At 51.0% G+C, this 17327-nt stretch overlaps 1 protein-coding gene across 1 annotated transcript; it reads left to right on the top strand.

Moving 5' to 3' along the window:
* Positions 1–820: 820 nt before the first annotated feature.
* On the top strand, positions 821–15807 carry MREG (melanoregulin; the record flags this gene model as incomplete). Its single annotated transcript, XM_084209365.1, has 5 exons — positions 821–948; positions 3853–4012; positions 12015–12105; positions 13633–13796; positions 15676–15807. Exons 1-5 carry the CDS (start codon positions 860–862, stop codon positions 15805–15807), a joined length of 636 nt encoding a protein of 211 aa, XP_084065491.1. The 5' UTR covers positions 821–859.
* Positions 15808–17327: the final 1520 nt, after the last annotated feature.

Here is a 17327-nt window from a genome sequence, read left to right as displayed (position 1 = left end):
TGAGAGACCCCAGGGAAAATGCCCCATGGCCTCTCCTCTTATTTGAATAAAGTTACAGGATTCCTCTGTCTCCTTTTTGACATAAACTTCTGGTGTTTGGATTAATTTTCCTGACAATAGGAAGAAGAAAAGTAGAAGGCAACAATATTTTAGGCTCTTCGTCCTCAAAAGCCCCCATACCAGGAGACACCTGAGTCCATCCCTCCCTGCCCAATTTCCTGCAATTTCCCATTGCAGCTCCCAGGATCACAGCCCTGTGTCCCTGTGTGTTCCAGGTGGGAACAGGCCTGGAAGTGTAGTGGTGCAGAGGGTTGGAAAAGGGGAATTTTGGGTTCTGGCTATGCTGTGATGAGCAGTGATAATCTGTCCCAGTAGGGGCACGAGAGCCGGAGGCTGCAAATGCACCATGGCATTGAGGGGGGCGCAGGAGGGCACAGAAGGGTGCGAGACAGTGCAGCAGGGTGTGGGAGGATACAGCGGGATGGAGGAGGGTGTGTGAGGATGCAAAAGGGCAGGGAAAGATGCTGCAGAGGACAGGAGGGTACACGAGGGTTTGGAAGGGTGCAGAAGGGAGCTTCGGGATCCAGGGGAGTGCAGAAGGATGATGCAGGAGAGCGCAGGAGGAAAATGAGGGAGGGCGGTTCAAGGAGGATGCAGAAGGACGCAGCAGCTCCGTCCCTGAGCCGCTGCAGCGGCCGCCGCTCCGGCGGGGCCGTGCAGGACCGAGCCGAGCCGAGCGGGGCAGGGCAGGCAGCGGGGGCGGTGCGGAGCCCGGGCCGGCCCCGGCGGGGCGGGGGCAGGGGACGGCCGTGGGGCCGGCCCGCCCTGCCGTGCCCTGCCCGGCTCTCCGGCGGCGCCGATGGGGCTGCGGGCCTGGCTGCGATCGCTCGGCTGCTGCGGCTGCTGCGGCGGGGAAGCGGCGCCGCCCGAGAAGGAGCCCTTGCTCAGGTGAGACCCGGCCCGGCTCCCCGGCGGGGGATGCGCCCACCCGGCCAGTCGGAGCCTTTCCCCGGCTGTCCCCTGCCCGCTCCCCGCGCTGTCACCGCCGCTGGAGCGGGGCTCCATCCCCTGCCAGAGCGCTCGGGGCTCCGGAGGGATCTTCCCCGGCAGGATGGAGCCGCTGCCCGCTCTCTGTCCGCCCGGGCGGCTGCCACAGGGGCTGCAGGAGCCCTGCCCGCGCATCCCCTCGGGGTTCCCGGCCCTAGGGACGGTCCAGCGCTCGTCTTTCCGCGGTGGGATTTCAAAGGAGGAGCTGAGGCATTGAACGAAATGGGGGCCCTGCATCCCTGACCGGGGGTCAGGTCCCACTGCCGGCAGCTCTGGGTTGTGCAGAGCTCTGTTTGCAGGCTGGGCTCACAGAATCCCAGAACGGACTAGGATGGAAGGGGCATTAAAGCTCATCCAGTCCCACCCCCTGCCATTGTAGCGACGCCTTCCACTATCCGAGGCTGCTCCAAGCCCCGTCCAACCTGGCCTGGAACACCTCCAGGGATGGGGAAGCCTCAGCTTCTGTGGGCCCCCTGTGCCAGGGCATCACGACCTTCATAGGGAAGAATTTCTTCCTAACACCTAATCTAAATCTCTCCTGTTTTCGTTTAAGACCGTTCCCCCTTGTCCTATCACTACCTGCCCGGGTGAAAAGTCACTCTCCCCTTCAGGCACTGGAAGGGCTCTAAGGTCTCCTTGGAGCCTTCCCTTTTCCAGGTGAACACCCGCAGCTCTCCAGCCCGGCTCCATTCAGGGATGCCGGGGCGGAGATGGATGCTCAGCCGGAGCCGGCTCTAAGGAGGAGCTGCCCCCTGCATCGGTAACAGCAAGCTGGGCACACACCGCTTCAAACGCCCTGATTTCGCGCTGGTAAAGCAGTTACCTAAATAATGACCGGCTAATCCCAAGCATGGGGCCTCCGGCCCAGGAAATTGGCATTAACCTCCCGGGAGCCGGGCACACGTGCGGGGAGGCTCCTGCTGCTGCCCCGTGTCCCTCCCCTGGCACCTGGCTTTAGGAAGGGGCTGGCGATCCAATTAATGCCGGCCCCAAGGAGGAAACGCTCTGTAAATTCTGGGAATTGGAAAGGCACCTGCTCTTATACACGTGTGCCAGCATAATTAATCAGACAGCCTAATTGCTGTCTCTAACAGCATAATGCTTGCCCCTTCTCGGGGGCTGCGGGGTCTTATTTCATAGGGGGGACTTGCAATAGCTTGCTGGCTTTGTTTTTACTGCAGTGCTGTTTAAAGTGAATGAATTGCTTGAGGGTTCAGCTCTTTTTGCTGAGTTTTAGGTTTGGGAGCTGCTGTTGCAAAGCATCCAGGCTGCTTGGTTGTCTCTTGATGTGTGAAGGCTCGGATGGTACACTCAGGATGAAAATCAACTAAACATTTGGGCTCCAAATGCTAAAATTTAGTGTGAACTGAAAGCCCCCTGGAGCAGCAATCTGTTGATGAAGCATTGGTGCTCTCACCATTTTCTGGATAAAATCCACAGTGTGAAATGCTCCCTGTCCCTTCTGGTCCCACGGAGACTCCTTAACCTGCACAGCCACTGCTGTTCACGTGCTTCTTTTCTCCCTCCCATTTTTTCCTTTGCAATGTTGCTTGGAAGAGCTGTTGGCAGAGCTCTCCGTGCTAGTATGGATTGGCTGACTCCTGCACACTGCCTTACAGGATGCTCCATGCTGTGATTTGGAAATGGGAATGTGCTGGGAAGTGCCCTGCGAGCTGTGAGGGAGGGAGTGGCTTAGAAAAGCTCAGGTGTGGCAGCGTTATTGCTAAATGCTTGTGTTTTAAGTAATTCAAATGTTAAGCATACTTACAGGGATAAATGCCTGAGTGGGAAGAAGCTGTGGAAGGCAGGGTGGGAGTGAACTCCTGCTGATGGCACAGCTGGCTTCTGAGGGCTCCCTCCCTATCTGCTCCACCACTGAAAAACGGTTGTGCCCTTCCACACCCTCCAAGTTACCTTGGTTTGCTTGTCTTTAATGAGAGATTATCTTTCCCCTTATTACCTGTTGCTCAGGTTTTTGGTTTGTTGAAAGTCTAATTAACCTTCCTGCTGGAATGCTGATGGGAATTAGTTTTTTTCCTATTTCATCTATGTGCTGGAGCTCCTCTTAGCATCTTTTTATGGCTTGGTGCCGTGGGACCCACGGTGTTACCTGAAGTTTCTCTGGATGGGTTCCTTGGGAAAGGAAAGGGGTTTGGGTAGTAAACAAAATAAACAGTGGGTTGCTCTGACAAGAAGCGAGCAGGGATTGCCAGAGGGTGATAAGGCCAAAAATAGTTCTCCACTTGTATTGTTCTGCTGAAGCAGCTGGACATCTTGCTTAGATGCTTTATGGAAATCCCCAGCTAAAAGTTCTCTTGGCAGAAGTGTCCTTGTTAAAAATTTGCACATCCCCAGAGCAACATAAAGCCATAAAACACAGAACTGCCCCAGTGCAGGGAAAAGCTCCCCACCTCTGTGAGGACAGCCCTCCCAAAAGATGATGCCCAGCTTTGGTAAGCAAATAAAGCCTGGAGTTCATTAGAAGGCTGAGGACATTTCCATTGCCAAAGCAGATGGGGCTGAATATCCTTCCCATGCTTGTCTGTTGTTGCACAGCTCGGCTGCAGCTCTGAGGTGGGAGCTGTAGGGTGGGGCACCTGTGGGCATCACATGGCTTGGCTGCTCAGGATGGAAACAAAGGAAAAAGGAAAAAAAGAAAAAACCTCTGTTCCCCCATTCCCCCTGCTCTCTGGGAGACGGGAGGGCACAGCAGTGGGCACTGGGTGGGCAGCAGGGGTCAGCCCGGTGCTGAGCTGCCTGGCCCTGTGTCCCTGCGGTGACAGGAACCCCTGTGTGTCCCTGCAGCAACAACAACCCCTACGCGTCGTTCGGGGCCACGCTGGCGCGGGATGAGGAGCAGAACCTGTGGAGCACCCCCCACGACGTGACCCACACCGAGGCCGACGACGACCGCGTGCTCTACAACATGATCGTGGTCAGGAACCAGCTGGACAAGGACTCGGAGGTGAGGGCTGGGCTGGGGCAGGGTGTGCTGAGCCACAGAGTCACAGGAGGATTTGGGATGGAAGGGACCTTAAAGCTCATCCAGTCCTACCCACTACTGTGGGCACGGACACCTTCCACTGTTGTATTTGCTGGGAATGTCCTGAAGAAGGCAGGATGATGCATCTGACCCCATGTTCTCAGAAGGCTAATTTATTACTTTATAATACTATATTATATTAACTAATACTATAACTATACTAAAGAATACAGCAAGGATATATATATATAAAACTATACTAAAGAATACAGAAAGGACACTTACTGAATGCTAAAAAGCTAATAATGAAAACTCCTGACTCCTTCCAGAATCCCCACATAGCTTGGCCCTGATTGGCCAAAGAGTCAAAACCACTCACACCAGAATCCAATGAAACAATCACCTGTGGGTAAGCAATCTCCAAACACATTCCACACAGGAGAAGCAAATGAGATAAGAATGGTTTTCATTTTCTCTGAGGCTTCTCAGCATCCCAGGAGAGAAATCCTGGGCGAAGGGATTTTTTCAGAGAATGTGAATGCCACATTCCATTATCCCAGGTTCCTCCAAGCCCCATCCAACCTGGTCTTGGACACTTGCAGGGATGTGGCAGCCACGTCTTCTCTGGGCAACCTGTGCCCACCACCTTTCCTCACCACCCTCTCAAAAAGGATATTTTTCCTACCATCCTGTCCAAACCTACTCTCTGTCAGTTTGCAGCCATTCCCCCTTGTCCTGTCATCCCAGGCTTTTGTAAATAGTTTTGCCCCATCTTTCCTATAGGATTCCCTTCAGCCACTGCAAGGCTGCAATTAGGTCACCTCGTCTTCTCTTCTTTAGGCTGAACAATCCCAATTCTCTCAGCCTTTCCTCACAGCAGAGCTGCTCTGATCACCTTGGTGGGCTCCTCTGGACTCACACCAGCAGGTCAATGCCCTTCCTTCAATTCAGCTGCTGTGGAGACCCCAGAGTCCCCCAGTGTGGCTCATGTAGGCACCAGGTCCTCCCACCTGTTCCATCACCCTCCAGATTTTATCCTTCATCTGGTGTGGATGTCTCTGTGGCCATCTCATCCTGGGAAGCTCGGGGGTATCTCCAGCACCTGATCCAGGAGGAGCTGCCCTGAGCTGTGGTGTGTTTCTCACCTCCGTGGTACCCTTGGGTTCATGTCCCTCTGTGGTGAGAATCTCCATGTTCTCCTTGCCTTGGACACTTTCAGTGCCCTCCCAGGGCATGATCCCATTGAGCATAAATTGCCTCTGGAATCTTTTCTCCCCTCACTCCCCATCCCTTTGGAGATCTCTATTTCTGTACATCTTTGGTTAGTCCAAAGCAAAGCTTATGTGCTTTTTGGGGAGGAGTGAGGGAACACAGCAGCTGACACTTAAAAACCAAGGAAGTCAGGAGGTCAGTAATGGGCTGCTTCATGCAGGGATGTGGGAAAAGACACGAGGTAGGCTTGAGCTGGAGACCAGGATCAAATGGACTTCTCAGGGAAGAAAACTGAGAGGAGGAATAGAAGAGACAGAGAAAGGAAAAGAAAGTGACAGGGAGCGGGAAGAACATGAGGAAGATGCTTTACAGTGGCTAGGAAGCATTTGTTTCTCACATATCAGGAAGCAGGGAGATTCCAGGGAGGTTTCCAAGGTGTGCAAACCCAGGGCACTGGGAATATTTCTCTGTCTGCTCTGGGGTGCTCTGACCCCCAGGGGAGTGCTGGCTTTGACCCTCATTCATGGAGAAAGTTTCCTAGAGTTCAAGATAGACTGGAATCCACAAAAGTGTGCAATAGATTATAGAGAGTAGTGTGGGTGTGTCACTTGGTTAGAAATTTAGGTGTTGGGATTTTTAGGGTGTTGTGGATGGAAGCAAGATGGAGGGCACAGGGTGTGGTCCTGGGTTTCTTCTTCATGCTTCTTCTTCCTCCTCCATGGGTTTGGGTGGCATTTTGTAATTGGGCAGAAAAGTCTGCATTGTGGGCACTTTGGGATCAGTTATTGGGTTAAAAGGGAAAATAATCTAGGTATCAGTTCTTAATTGGATAATTTAGTCTCAAAAGACCTTGTGACAAGAGATTGTTGGCCATTTTGTGCCTTCTAATGAAAAGCTGCTGAACTCACAGTGATGAGACTGTTTTACTGATAAGAAATAATAAACACTTGAGTCTGAACACGAATTACTGTCTCAAGTGCCTTCAGTCCAGAGCCAGAGACACCAACAACTGGTACCACCACACCAAGGCATTCATGGCAGCCAGAACACGCTTGGGAACGATGCCCTGCACCCACCACCACCCACCAAGGTGTGCTGGGAGCTCTGGGGCCCAGCCTCATTCCCTGCCTCCCCAGGCTGTGGGTTTGGTTGGATGCTTCCCTGGTTTGTCCTTCCCATGGGCGGCCCCTGGCAGCACCCGGGGCTCGGGTTCGGTCCTGCTCCGGCGGGATGCGCCGCAATTATCGGGAGGCAGGGAACTGGCACGGCTCTAGTGGGAAGGGAAAAGTCATGGCTGTTACATAAAGGCTGCTCTGCAGCCCTGATTTCCTCTGCTAAGGCACTCAGTGCAAAGGAGATTGCAGTGGCCTGATTAGGAGCAGGCTGAAGCAAACAGTGACACATTTTTCCCCTCTCTCATTGCTTTCATGGTGCCAGAAGGCTTGCAGGGAAGCCTGGAGGCTTCGTGTTTAACTTCAACGTGATCCTGCTTCATCCAAGAGTCTGCAGGAGTGTAACTGTTTCTCCTGTGACAGTCTCAGCTCAGCTTTACAAGGAGCCTTAAACTCCAGAGAAATCAAAATTACAAGTTGTGATTAGCTAAAAGAGGTAATGGAATGCATGTATACAGCAGGCCAGAATCCCCACTTAAGGGGTTGGTTTTTGGTGAGTTTGATTTAATCATGGTGTTTACAATGGATGGTTTTGTAACAACATTTTCATGGTGGCATGTGACCTTTACAGCTGGAACTGGAGATCTTTTCCCTCCCCACTGCTGCTCTCTCTTGGGAGAGAGAGCAACCTTGCAACCTTGTGTGGCTTGTCTGAGAGAAGCCAGGCACCTTCCTCCATCCCAAAGGGGCTGAAGGAAGCAAGGACAGCTCCATTTAGGGGGCTGCACTGGTGCACAGCAGTGTTGTGTGTCACCCTCATTCAGGGGGCTGGGAAGAGCATCAGTTATGGCTGAGCAGGAAGGTGCTCCTGCATGTCCTAAACCCAGTGTGCCTGCCTGTCCTAAATCCTGCCCTAAATCCTACCCTCAGTGCATCTGCAGGGTTTTTAGCAGCTCTGAGCAGTCCCTGTGGAAAAAGAAAGCCCAAAACTCACAGGGCTTCCTCTCCATAGCAAAGGCAGGACCACATACTCTGCTTTTTCATGCAGTGCAATCAATAAAAAGCCTGGGGGGCACAACATCAGGACAACAGTGAGGAAAGCTTTGAGGAAAGCCAACACACTTTACACTTGCTTTGAATGTGGAGCTGTGCCCTGTGCAGCCCAGGATTGGCAGCAGCTCTGCTCTCCCCTCTCACAGCTGGGAAACTGAGGCACACAGGGAAGCCCAGCAGGCCCTTGCTGGGTGCCAGGACAGGGAGGGGCTGGGACAGCAAAGCCAGCACTCCTGCACTTGACCCCTGGTGCCAGAATCTCTCCTTACTCCAGCAAGCATTTTAAAACTAGGCCAGATTGCAGTGCCCTCCCCTCCTAATGAGACTTCAGCTCAGAGAGAGAGAAAAAAGTCTGATTGCAGAACAGCACTGGGCTGCAAAAGCCAGCATCTGCTTGGGGGGCTGCTCTGCTCCCCAAATGCCCAGGGAGAGCCTGTGGATGCTGCAGGACTGAGGATGGAGGAGCAGTTTCTTTGTGTGGTGCCCAAGTGTTACAAAACCATGGTTACTTCCTGTGGTTAAAACTGACTGAAAGGAGAACTTGCTGCATTTCTGCTCCTTCCTTTAACAAAGAAATCCTGGTGTGCAGGGCACTCACTGTGTGCTTTGCCATTCCCCACCTGTGTCTCAGGGATTTCCCAGCATAGGCCTTTGGAAGGATCCCAAAGAGCAGGCTGCTGTCCATTATGTGTTCCTGATCTGCATGGCACCATCCTGGCAGCATTGGTGCCCTCCCTTGGGGTCAGTTCTTTGTCCCCACCATGGAGCAGCACCCACACCTGATCCATGTGGAGCTGTGTCTTCCTCCTGTCCCTGCTGGCAGCTCCAGCCCAAACTCAGTGTGTCCTTAGCTTGCACAGGGAAAACCAGGAAAGCCATTGCTGAGGGGCTGGTCAAGCAGATGCAGCCTTTGAAGATCAGAGCTGTCATCACAGCTTTTGAAGATTGGGATCATGTTTCAAATATTGGAAAAATGGGAGGTTTTTTCCCCTAGTCTGGCTCTGCAGCTTCATGGAGCCTGTTGCAGGGGAAAATAAATGTGAGATCTGGTGGTGAGATGAGCAGCAGGGGCTGCACTGGGGCTGTTGCTGGGCTAATGAGTGTGCGGTGCAGAATCCCCTCCATGAAATCCCCTCTGGAGTGGCCCTGGTTTCTCCATGGCCTCTGCTGGGGTGTGTGGAGTTACCCAGCTGTGGGCAGGGAGCTGTGCACCAATCCTGGCTTCAGAGAAGGAGCCAGGGCAGCTGTGCCCCAGCTTTGGGAACAGAAACTAAAGGTGGCATTTTGCATGGTGACTGAGGAAAACCCCCTGTTCTCATGGCTTGCTGTAAATGCAGTGTTTCTCTCTTCTCTTGGCTTATTCCCTAGGGAAAGGTGGGATCATAAACCCCATAGCAAAGGCAGTTCCTCAGCCTGCATCCCTGCCAGGGGCCTGGCTGGCAGAGCAACACTGGCATGACCCCCCTGAAAAGCCCATTAATGAGCTGGCAAGGCCCATTTTTCTTTCTCCTCCTGCTCTCCTACAGGATTATTCTTTTCTAAACAGGTCACAGAGAAGGTCAGAATTGTGACCAGCTGTTATTGGGGCACAGAGAGGTGATGGGATTTATCCAGGGCTGGGGATGCTGGCTGGGGAGCCCAAACCCAACCCTCTTAATGTCTGCATGCTTCTTTTAAATTGAATCCAATTTAAGCTTCTTCTGAGATGTCAGTCTGTAGTTTATATTTGTGTTTTATGTTTGTTCAGCTGCTTCCAGTGGAGCCAGAGCAGGAGCATCCCTGGTACCTGCCTGCACTGATATTCTGCAGTCTTTCCCTGATAACTCTGTTTTGACCTCATTTCTAAAATAACTCTTGAACAGAACAGTGACCTCAATTGCTTTTAAGAGAATAAAGGCAATGGATTTGGTAGAGGATTGTTCTGGCAGCGTGAAGAAAGCTCCCTAGTAATTAGGAAACTTTCATATGATCAGGGATGAGAAGCTGGACAGTGTTGCCTGTTCTCTTGGCACATTTTTTCCCAGAGCTCTGAGTTATGTACCAGCCTGGCTTATTCCATGTCATTTGGCATTTGCAGCTTTAGTGTTTCACACTAGAGAGTCTGGGGAGGTTTTCCAGATAAATATTTGAAGGGCTGAGCATGTAGAGAAGGGAGGCAGCAGGGTTTCCCTGCTGCTCCTGGGATATTCTTGACTCACACACTCAGGGCTTTCTCAAGAAGATCCAGTGGTTTCTGAGACTGATGGAGAGCAGGGCACGAGTCCCTGTGAGAGCTCAGCCCGATCTCATCCTGATAATCTCTGCTTCTCTGGGTCTTTTTCCATGGCTGGGAGCATCCTCCTCCCAGTTTTCTCTACAGAAAGATAAACAGATGCAGCTTCATGCCCAGGCAAAATAAATCCCACCAGAACAAGAGGTCCCGCCCAGGCACCACAGTTAAGCATCATTTTGTGATTTAAGCATCAAAATCATTCTTTTGCACACTCCCCAAACTATCCATCAACAGGGCACTGTCAGAGGTCCCCTGGGACTGAACATTCACCATATTCACTTCCATAACACAGCTCAGACACTGTGATGTACAAGAAAGCCATAACCTAGATTCCTTTAAAACAAAAATAGACAAGGGAAAACACGCTGCTGTTAATCCAGAGAAAATCAGGAGCAGCTTCCCTGCATGATAAGCACTGCTCTCCATGCTTAGAGAGGAGTCTGGCTCCTACCACAGGGTAAATCCCCATGGCCCTCAAGCTGCTGCTGGCTGCCAGGAGGCCACATTTTGTGAGAGGAGCATCTTTCCCAGTGGCCCAGCTCCCTAATCCCACAGTGTGAAGCAGGCCTGGGATCACAGTGGCTGTCTGGAGGGATTGTCTGCACTAGAGGCCTTGTTTTTCCTCTGTGGGAGGGCAGAGACACAGAGCTATTCCCCACCAGCATGCCCAGACTGGCTCCCTCTCCTTTCTGCCTGTGCCAGGAGGTCACGAGAGGGCTGAGACGTTTCCAAGGAGCCCCTGCCAGCGGGGACCAAGGCATCGTGCAGCTTTTCAGCCTCTTTCTAAAAAATCTCCAGTTTTCAATAAACTTCCCACAAAGCTTTAACATAACAACCCCCCTCTTTTCTTTTCCACCCAGAGCAGCTCAGTTCCCAGCTCTGAGCTGGGAGAGGAGAGTCTTGCCCCTGACTCATTCCTCTGGTGAAAGGCTGTCCCGGTGCCTTGTGCTGGCAGCCAGGTGCTTTCCTGGGCAAACAGCAAAGCTGGGCTCAAGTGCCACTCCAGGAGAGAGGGAAATGTGCCTCTGGAAGGGGATTTTGTTTTCTGGGAGTGAGTGGCTGTGGCAGAGCTGGTTCCCCTGCTCTCCTGACCTGGAGTCACCACTGCCTTAACCCCGCTGGCTGCTTTTTCCAAAGTGTAATCTCCAGGGCTTCCTGCAGCTAGTGCTGATCAGCAGGAAAACAGGCTTGGCTTTAAATCTCTGCTGTTGTGCCATGTCAACCACAATCAGGGAAAAAAAGCTAAGAAATCTTCAAATCTTTATGGAATCAAGTCAGCTCTTGGACCAAGTACCAGAAAACAGTGGGATTTCTAACACACAGCTGACCTCTGTGGGTGCTGTTTTTCTGCTCTGAACCCAGCCTGGCCTGTAGGAAAATCTCAGGGTGACAGCACAGATTAACACCTGTTTATTCTTCAGGAGCCCATCTAGGTAATCCTCTGCTGAGAAATAAGATTAATTAAGGTTGTTACTGGAAGGAAGTTATCAGGTGATGTTGTCACCCTGCTGTTGGGCTGCTTCTAAAAATGCACCCTTTGCAGTGTGTGCATTGATTAAACTCAGCTAGGAAGAGCTGGGAAAAGTGCTCCTGGTTTTCTTGCATTTCCAAAGGAGTGCATGCCTGGGGAATCATGGAGTCATTTAGGTTGGAAAAGTCAGCTGAGATCATCAAGTCCAGCCATTAAGCCAGCACTGCCAAGGCCACCATGAGACTCGTGTTTAAATGTGCTGCTGTGACTTTAGTAGATGTCCCCAAAGCCTTCCCTCATGCCCAGTGTCCCATTATCCAGCTCTAAAGCTGGAGGTCCAGTGCAATATTTCAGCTGTGCAGTGAAGTGAGGCATTAACTGCAGCACCTGGCAGCCACTAAGGGTTATCATATCAGATGGCTCCAGTTCAGCCCTCATCCATCTGTGTGCACCTCTTTCAAAAGAGGATATCCTGATCTTTAAAAAAGTCTGGTTTTCTTGTTTTCTAGTACTTTGGAACGCCTGCCTGCTCCAGTTCATTCCAAACAGGGCTCCATGTCTGACTGAGGAGCAGTTGTCAGCAATACCTGAGCTAAATTCTGGATTTTCAGGGAAACTGAAAGCAGTTTGGAACAGAGAAGACACAGAAATGCTGAGCCAAGTGTCAAGCTAAATATTCTGTGTTGGTCAGTGTTATTTCTTCCAGGGGCAGCAGCAGCCTGGTCATCGGACCTTCACAGCCACCACCTCACACCTCAGTACCTACACCAACTCTGCACCTCTGGCTCCCTTCCTCAGAGCTGAAATTCCTTGGAAAGCAGCAGATTCCAATGACTGAGTGTCTCTCATCCCTTTGCTTTGCAGGAGTGGCAGAAGCTCAACTATGACATTTATACTTTACGGCAGACCCGGAAAGAAGTGAGGAGCAGGTGGAAACACATTTTGGAGGATTTAGGTAAGCTGGAGGCCAAAGGGATGTAACTGCAGTGGTACTGACTGCCAGATGCCACCATGGCTGAGGATGGGAACAGCTCCACAAAATCAAGCTGGAGAGGAGGGAAGCAAAAGGAGGTTGCTGAGCGATGCCCTCAGGTGTCCCACATGGTACCTGAGGCTCCCCAGGCGGGGAGGGGACAGGGACACCGTGTCTGCAGGCACATCAAAAGCCCATGAGCCATGATCACCTTCCAAGCCCATAATAACATGCACAGTCATCCATTTCAAGCTTCCTTGTGGAAACCTTGCAGTGGGAGTTCACCCCGGCTTTTTCCAAACAAGATAAGCAGGAAGGCATGAATATTCCTTTCAGATGGGAACACAGATACATCTATTTCGTTTCCTTAGCCAATGGCAGCTGATCAGAGCCAAGCCACTCACCTCATTTGCTCCCAAGTGGGTTTGAAATATTCTTTCACCAAGTGGAATTGCTCCACAGGAACCCTCCTACTGCTGTTTCCAAGTGCTGGTGGTGGGTGTGACGGGCTTTTCCCAACTGCCTGGCACACAGCATGTGACACTTAGGACGTGCCAGCACATCAGCTGGGTGACTTCCATCATGCTCTGGAGGTGGGTGGTGGCTGCTGAGAGGAGGATGAGTGAATCTATTCTGGGATACCCTCAATGGGAGCCAGAGATGGGTATCTCAGCCACTCCTGCCCTACCTGCTATTCTGGCATTTGGGTGGGAGGAACATCATAAATCCAGAACCAGGTGTCAACCCTCATCTCCACCCAGGTGCTCACAGCAGGCCAAGCTTGGGAGGGATCACTTGGCATCCTTCCATCTCTCACTGCAGGCTGACAGAGGCTCTCCCACATCTCTGTCACACCCACATTGATTCCAGAGATGTTCTGCAAAGGCTGGGGAAGCTTGAGGGCAGGGATCATTTGGCCTTAGTGAAGCTAAATGAGCAACCAGATGTGAAACCTGCTATGTTCTGTTATCTAGGCCTCTGCTTTAAGCAAAAGCCCACCACTCTCACCCCATAACTGTTTTCATGTGAGATGAATCACCACCAGCCCCCTGGAGCTGAACAAAGAGTTAATGGGAGCCATTGCATTTGAAGACCCCTGCACTTGCTCTCCTCCAGCTTTCCTCCCCTGGATACCCTTCCTGTAATAGATGCTGACTGCTACAGGAACAATTAGCCTGGTCCTCATCACTGCCACAGGTTTAATCCCTGTTAACTGATTTAGGGAGCCCCAGCAGCCCTGAAAGCTCTGGTAGCATCAGGAGCATGGAAGAGCTGAATCAGCATCCTGGACTGTGCATGTTCACACTCCTTTTCTCAGGAAAACCAGCAATGAACTCGCTGTGACTACTTTTGTGATTTATTTTCCCCAGCAAGTTTATACCTGTCCCACAGCCTGCCTGAGGGGGGGGTGCTGGTTTGTTTTAGGAACTAGGGATGAGGAACCTTCCAAGAGCCTGAAGGGCTCAGGGATGACCCTGCTCTCATGTTTCTGTAACATCTCTTTCCCAGGTTTCCAGAAGGAAGCAGATTCCCTCTTGTCAGTGACCAAACTCAGCATCATCAGCGACTCTCAGAACATGAGCAAAGCCCGGGACATCTTGTTAAAGCTCTCGGAGGAGACCAACATCTTCCCCACCAGCTGGGAGCTTTCTGAGCGCTACCTCTTCGTGGTGGTGAGTTCTCTGAGCACACCTTCCCCCACCATCCAGCTCTGCAGGGAGCTCACGTGAGGGGAAGTGAGCAGGTGAGCCAGGGGATGCTCAGATACGTGGTGGCATCTGGGGTGATCCCCTCAGATGTTGCACTTGGAGCTTGGTGTTCAGTTTCCTCAGAAATACCAGTGCTGCAGCACCATGAGTTCCACACCCCTCTGCAAGTTCCCTGCAGCTGGATGCTCCTGCATCCTGTACACGAGGTGGGAAAAGGATGGTGAGATGCTGGAGTGCATCCAGAGGAGGCAAGGAGGCTGGAGAGGAGCTTGGAACACAAGCCCTGTGAGGAGGGAGCTGGGGGTGTTCAGCCTGGAGAAAAGGAGACTCAGGGGTGACCTTATCACTCTACAACTTCCTAAAAGGTGGTTGTAGTTAGGTGCGGTTGGTCTCTTTCTCCAGGAACTGACAGAACCAGAGGACTCAGTCTTAAGCTGCACCAAGGGAAATATAGATTGGATATTAGGAAAAAGTTTTTCATGGAAAGAGTGATAAAGTTCTGGAGTGGCCTGCCTGGGAGGTGGTACAGTCCCCATCCCTGGATGTGTTTAACAAAGCCTGGATGTGGCACTGGGTGCCAGGGTTTGGTTGAGGTGTTGGGGCTGGGTTGGACTCGATGATCCTGAAGGTCTCTTCCAACCTTGTGGTTCTGTGAAAAGATGAGACCGAATGCCTGAGAGCAGCTGTGGAGGGAGGGCTGAGACAGAGTGGAAATTTTCCAGAGTAGAAATCCGTTTTGATTTAGGTGTAATCTACATCTTTGAATGAAGTCTGTAGCTTGCAAACATAGCTGTTTGGTCTGACTGCCTGTTCTCACAAAAAAACAATGCTTGAAGAAACTGCTTCAGCCAAAGGACAGAGATAAGGAAGGGCCCCTGGAACTCTGAAACAGACAGTGAGGCTGCTGTGGGAAGCAGGGCAGGATGACCCAGGAGTTCTTCCTGTATTTTCTGATTGAAAAAAACCCTAGCTGCAAGTATAACACGAAGTAAGTAAAATGAATATTTATGAACCTGTTGTGAAATTCATGCATATGGATCAGTAAGGGAGATAAAAAGGAATCTGGAGTTCCCAGAGGTACACATGTCCTTTTGAGGGGAGCGATCCCCACATGTGTCCAGCGCTGGAATAAACATACTGGCTTTACAACTTCCACAAAAGTTGTGGAGTTTGTTTGCTTTTCCGTCAGGGCCCTGGGCAGGGACGTGCCTGGAACAACCCAGAGTGACCACAATCCCGCTTTGTGAAAAATGCCAATCACTTGTAGTAATAAAATGGTTATAAAAATAGTGATACAATTAGAGTAATAATAATTTGGACAATTTGGATTAGGACAATACGAGACAATAGAAACAAAGAGTTATGGACATCCAGGTACCTTTTACTGGGCAGCACGAGCCTGAAAAAGGGCCCATGCTAACAGAGGATTAACCCTTAAAAGCAATAACCTGTTGCATATTCATACACCTCATACATGATGCATTAATTCCATTCAAACACAGGATTGTCTGGTCAGTGTCAGCTTCTTCCTCTTAATCTTAATGGTGCCTTTGAGGCAGGAAGAAGTTCATTTTTTCTGATAATGGGGCAATAAATTCTCTATCTCTGAAAGATTCAGGTGTCCTGTGGCTGCTATCTCACTGTGAGACCTTTCTTTAAAAAAACCATCCTATGTAGCATAGTTTCTATTTTAACATTTCGTTATAACCTAAAACTATATTTAACACACTACTTAAGAGAATTAATACAGCATCACTTTCTGACACAACACATACAATATTCATTGGAATGTTTGCGAAAAGCCAATCACAAAACACTCATTTTCCCCACCCTTCTTTGGCAGGACCGCCTGATCGCCCTGGATGCTGCGGACGAGTTCTTCAAGATGGCCAGCGCCGTGTACCCCAAGCGGCCCGGCGGGGACAGGCTGGACGAGGGCCCGCGGCCCCTGCAGAGCGTCCCCGCCGTGCCCTGAGGGACGTGCCCTGGCGGTGTGACACGGCCAGCGCTCCTGGACGGGCTGCAGGACAGCAGGACAGCAGGACAGTGCCCTCCTGGTGGCCCTGTGGAGAAGCGAGCGGGCGGAGCAGGGCGGGAGGCAGCGAGGTGTGCCCAGCAGGAGTGCGGGTGGGAAGGGATGCTGGCACCACGGGGCTCCAGGCAGCAGGGAGTGACAGCTGGGACACCTCTGGCCAGTAGTGTATGAGATAGGCACAGGGAGGATCTGCCGTGCAAGGCATTGCTGCCAGTGCCTCCAGTTCCGAGGGCTGTGAGGAAATGCACCTTTCCACCTGGCTGGCACCTGGCACTGTCCCCTCCCTCGAGCTGCCAGCCAGGAGGAGCAGGGAGACAGGAAAAACACTTCTGTGTCTACGGCTCTGTGACTGTGCACTGGTCCTCATCCTCACCCCAGCTCTCCAGGCAGGTCCCAGGGGATTTGGGAAAGGGGCAGGAGCCGTGCCAGGACAGGATTTCATTCCAGGCAGCAAAGCCTTGGAGCAGTGTTACAGCTGGGTTCTCCATCCCCAGCCATTCGTGGTTGAGGGATGTTTGGACATCTTAAAAGAAGGTAGAGGTTAGGAAGGTGCCAAGTTCAGAGCTGCTGAGAATTTGGCTCCTGGAACATTGGTTGCCCAGGATCTCAACCTATTTTGAAAAGTTTTGGTCTTAATTGCCTAAAAGAACCCAGAGCTAAGCTGCATGAACTGGCAATCTAAAAATCCTCATTACCAGCAGGGATGGTATAATGAACATTCTTTTAACCTTGGGGTTTTGTCTGATAATGAGCAATAATTTTTAAAACACTGGATTTGATAATTTAAAAACAAGTGGAAGTTCTTCACTGATGAACACACATGCTGCTAATTGGCCAGTTGAAAATGCTGGTTACACAGGGCCTCCCAAAGTAGCAAACCAGAGCTTTTATTTGTTTATACCTACAGCGTTTGAAAAAAAATATTTATGAGCTGTATTTGTTTGTCAGTCTTCCTAGGAAACATTTTTGTCAACTCAGAACAGCAGTGAAAACTGAGTTTAATAAAGAAAACATTACAAAACCAGCCTTTCTTACTCACTCTGTGAACCTATCCAGGTAACAATGTTTCTGTTGACTGCTGATAGCAAAAGGGTTGGGATATTTGTAGAGCCTCTGCAGCTTGTTCACTTTAAATTGCCTGTTGACTTAGGAGAGTTACATTTGCCAGTCTAAGACAAAAGTCTTTGTAGGAGATGATGGGGATCAAATTTAATTTCAGTGGGATTTGGCATTAGGTACCCATTTCCCACTGATTCATTTTTTTCTAGCAGGAGTTCAGCTGCCTTTTACAAAACCTCCTGTGTTTTTATAGAAAATAAACTTTGGTGCACGACAAACCCAGGCTTTGATTTGAACAAATTGTCGCGGAACAGAGAGATCCGTGCCAAGGCGCCTGATGCCGCCCAAAAGTCAGCCCTTGGCACGTTGTCACTTAGAGTGCTACCTGTTATTTAAAGCCA

Source organism: Fringilla coelebs (genome assembly GCF_963513975.1).
Source record: "Fringilla coelebs genome assembly, chromosome: 7".
NCBI classification, from domain to species: Eukaryota; Metazoa; Chordata; class Aves; order Passeriformes; family Fringillidae; genus Fringilla; species Fringilla coelebs.
This window is presented reverse-complemented; position numbering and strand designations above follow the sequence as displayed.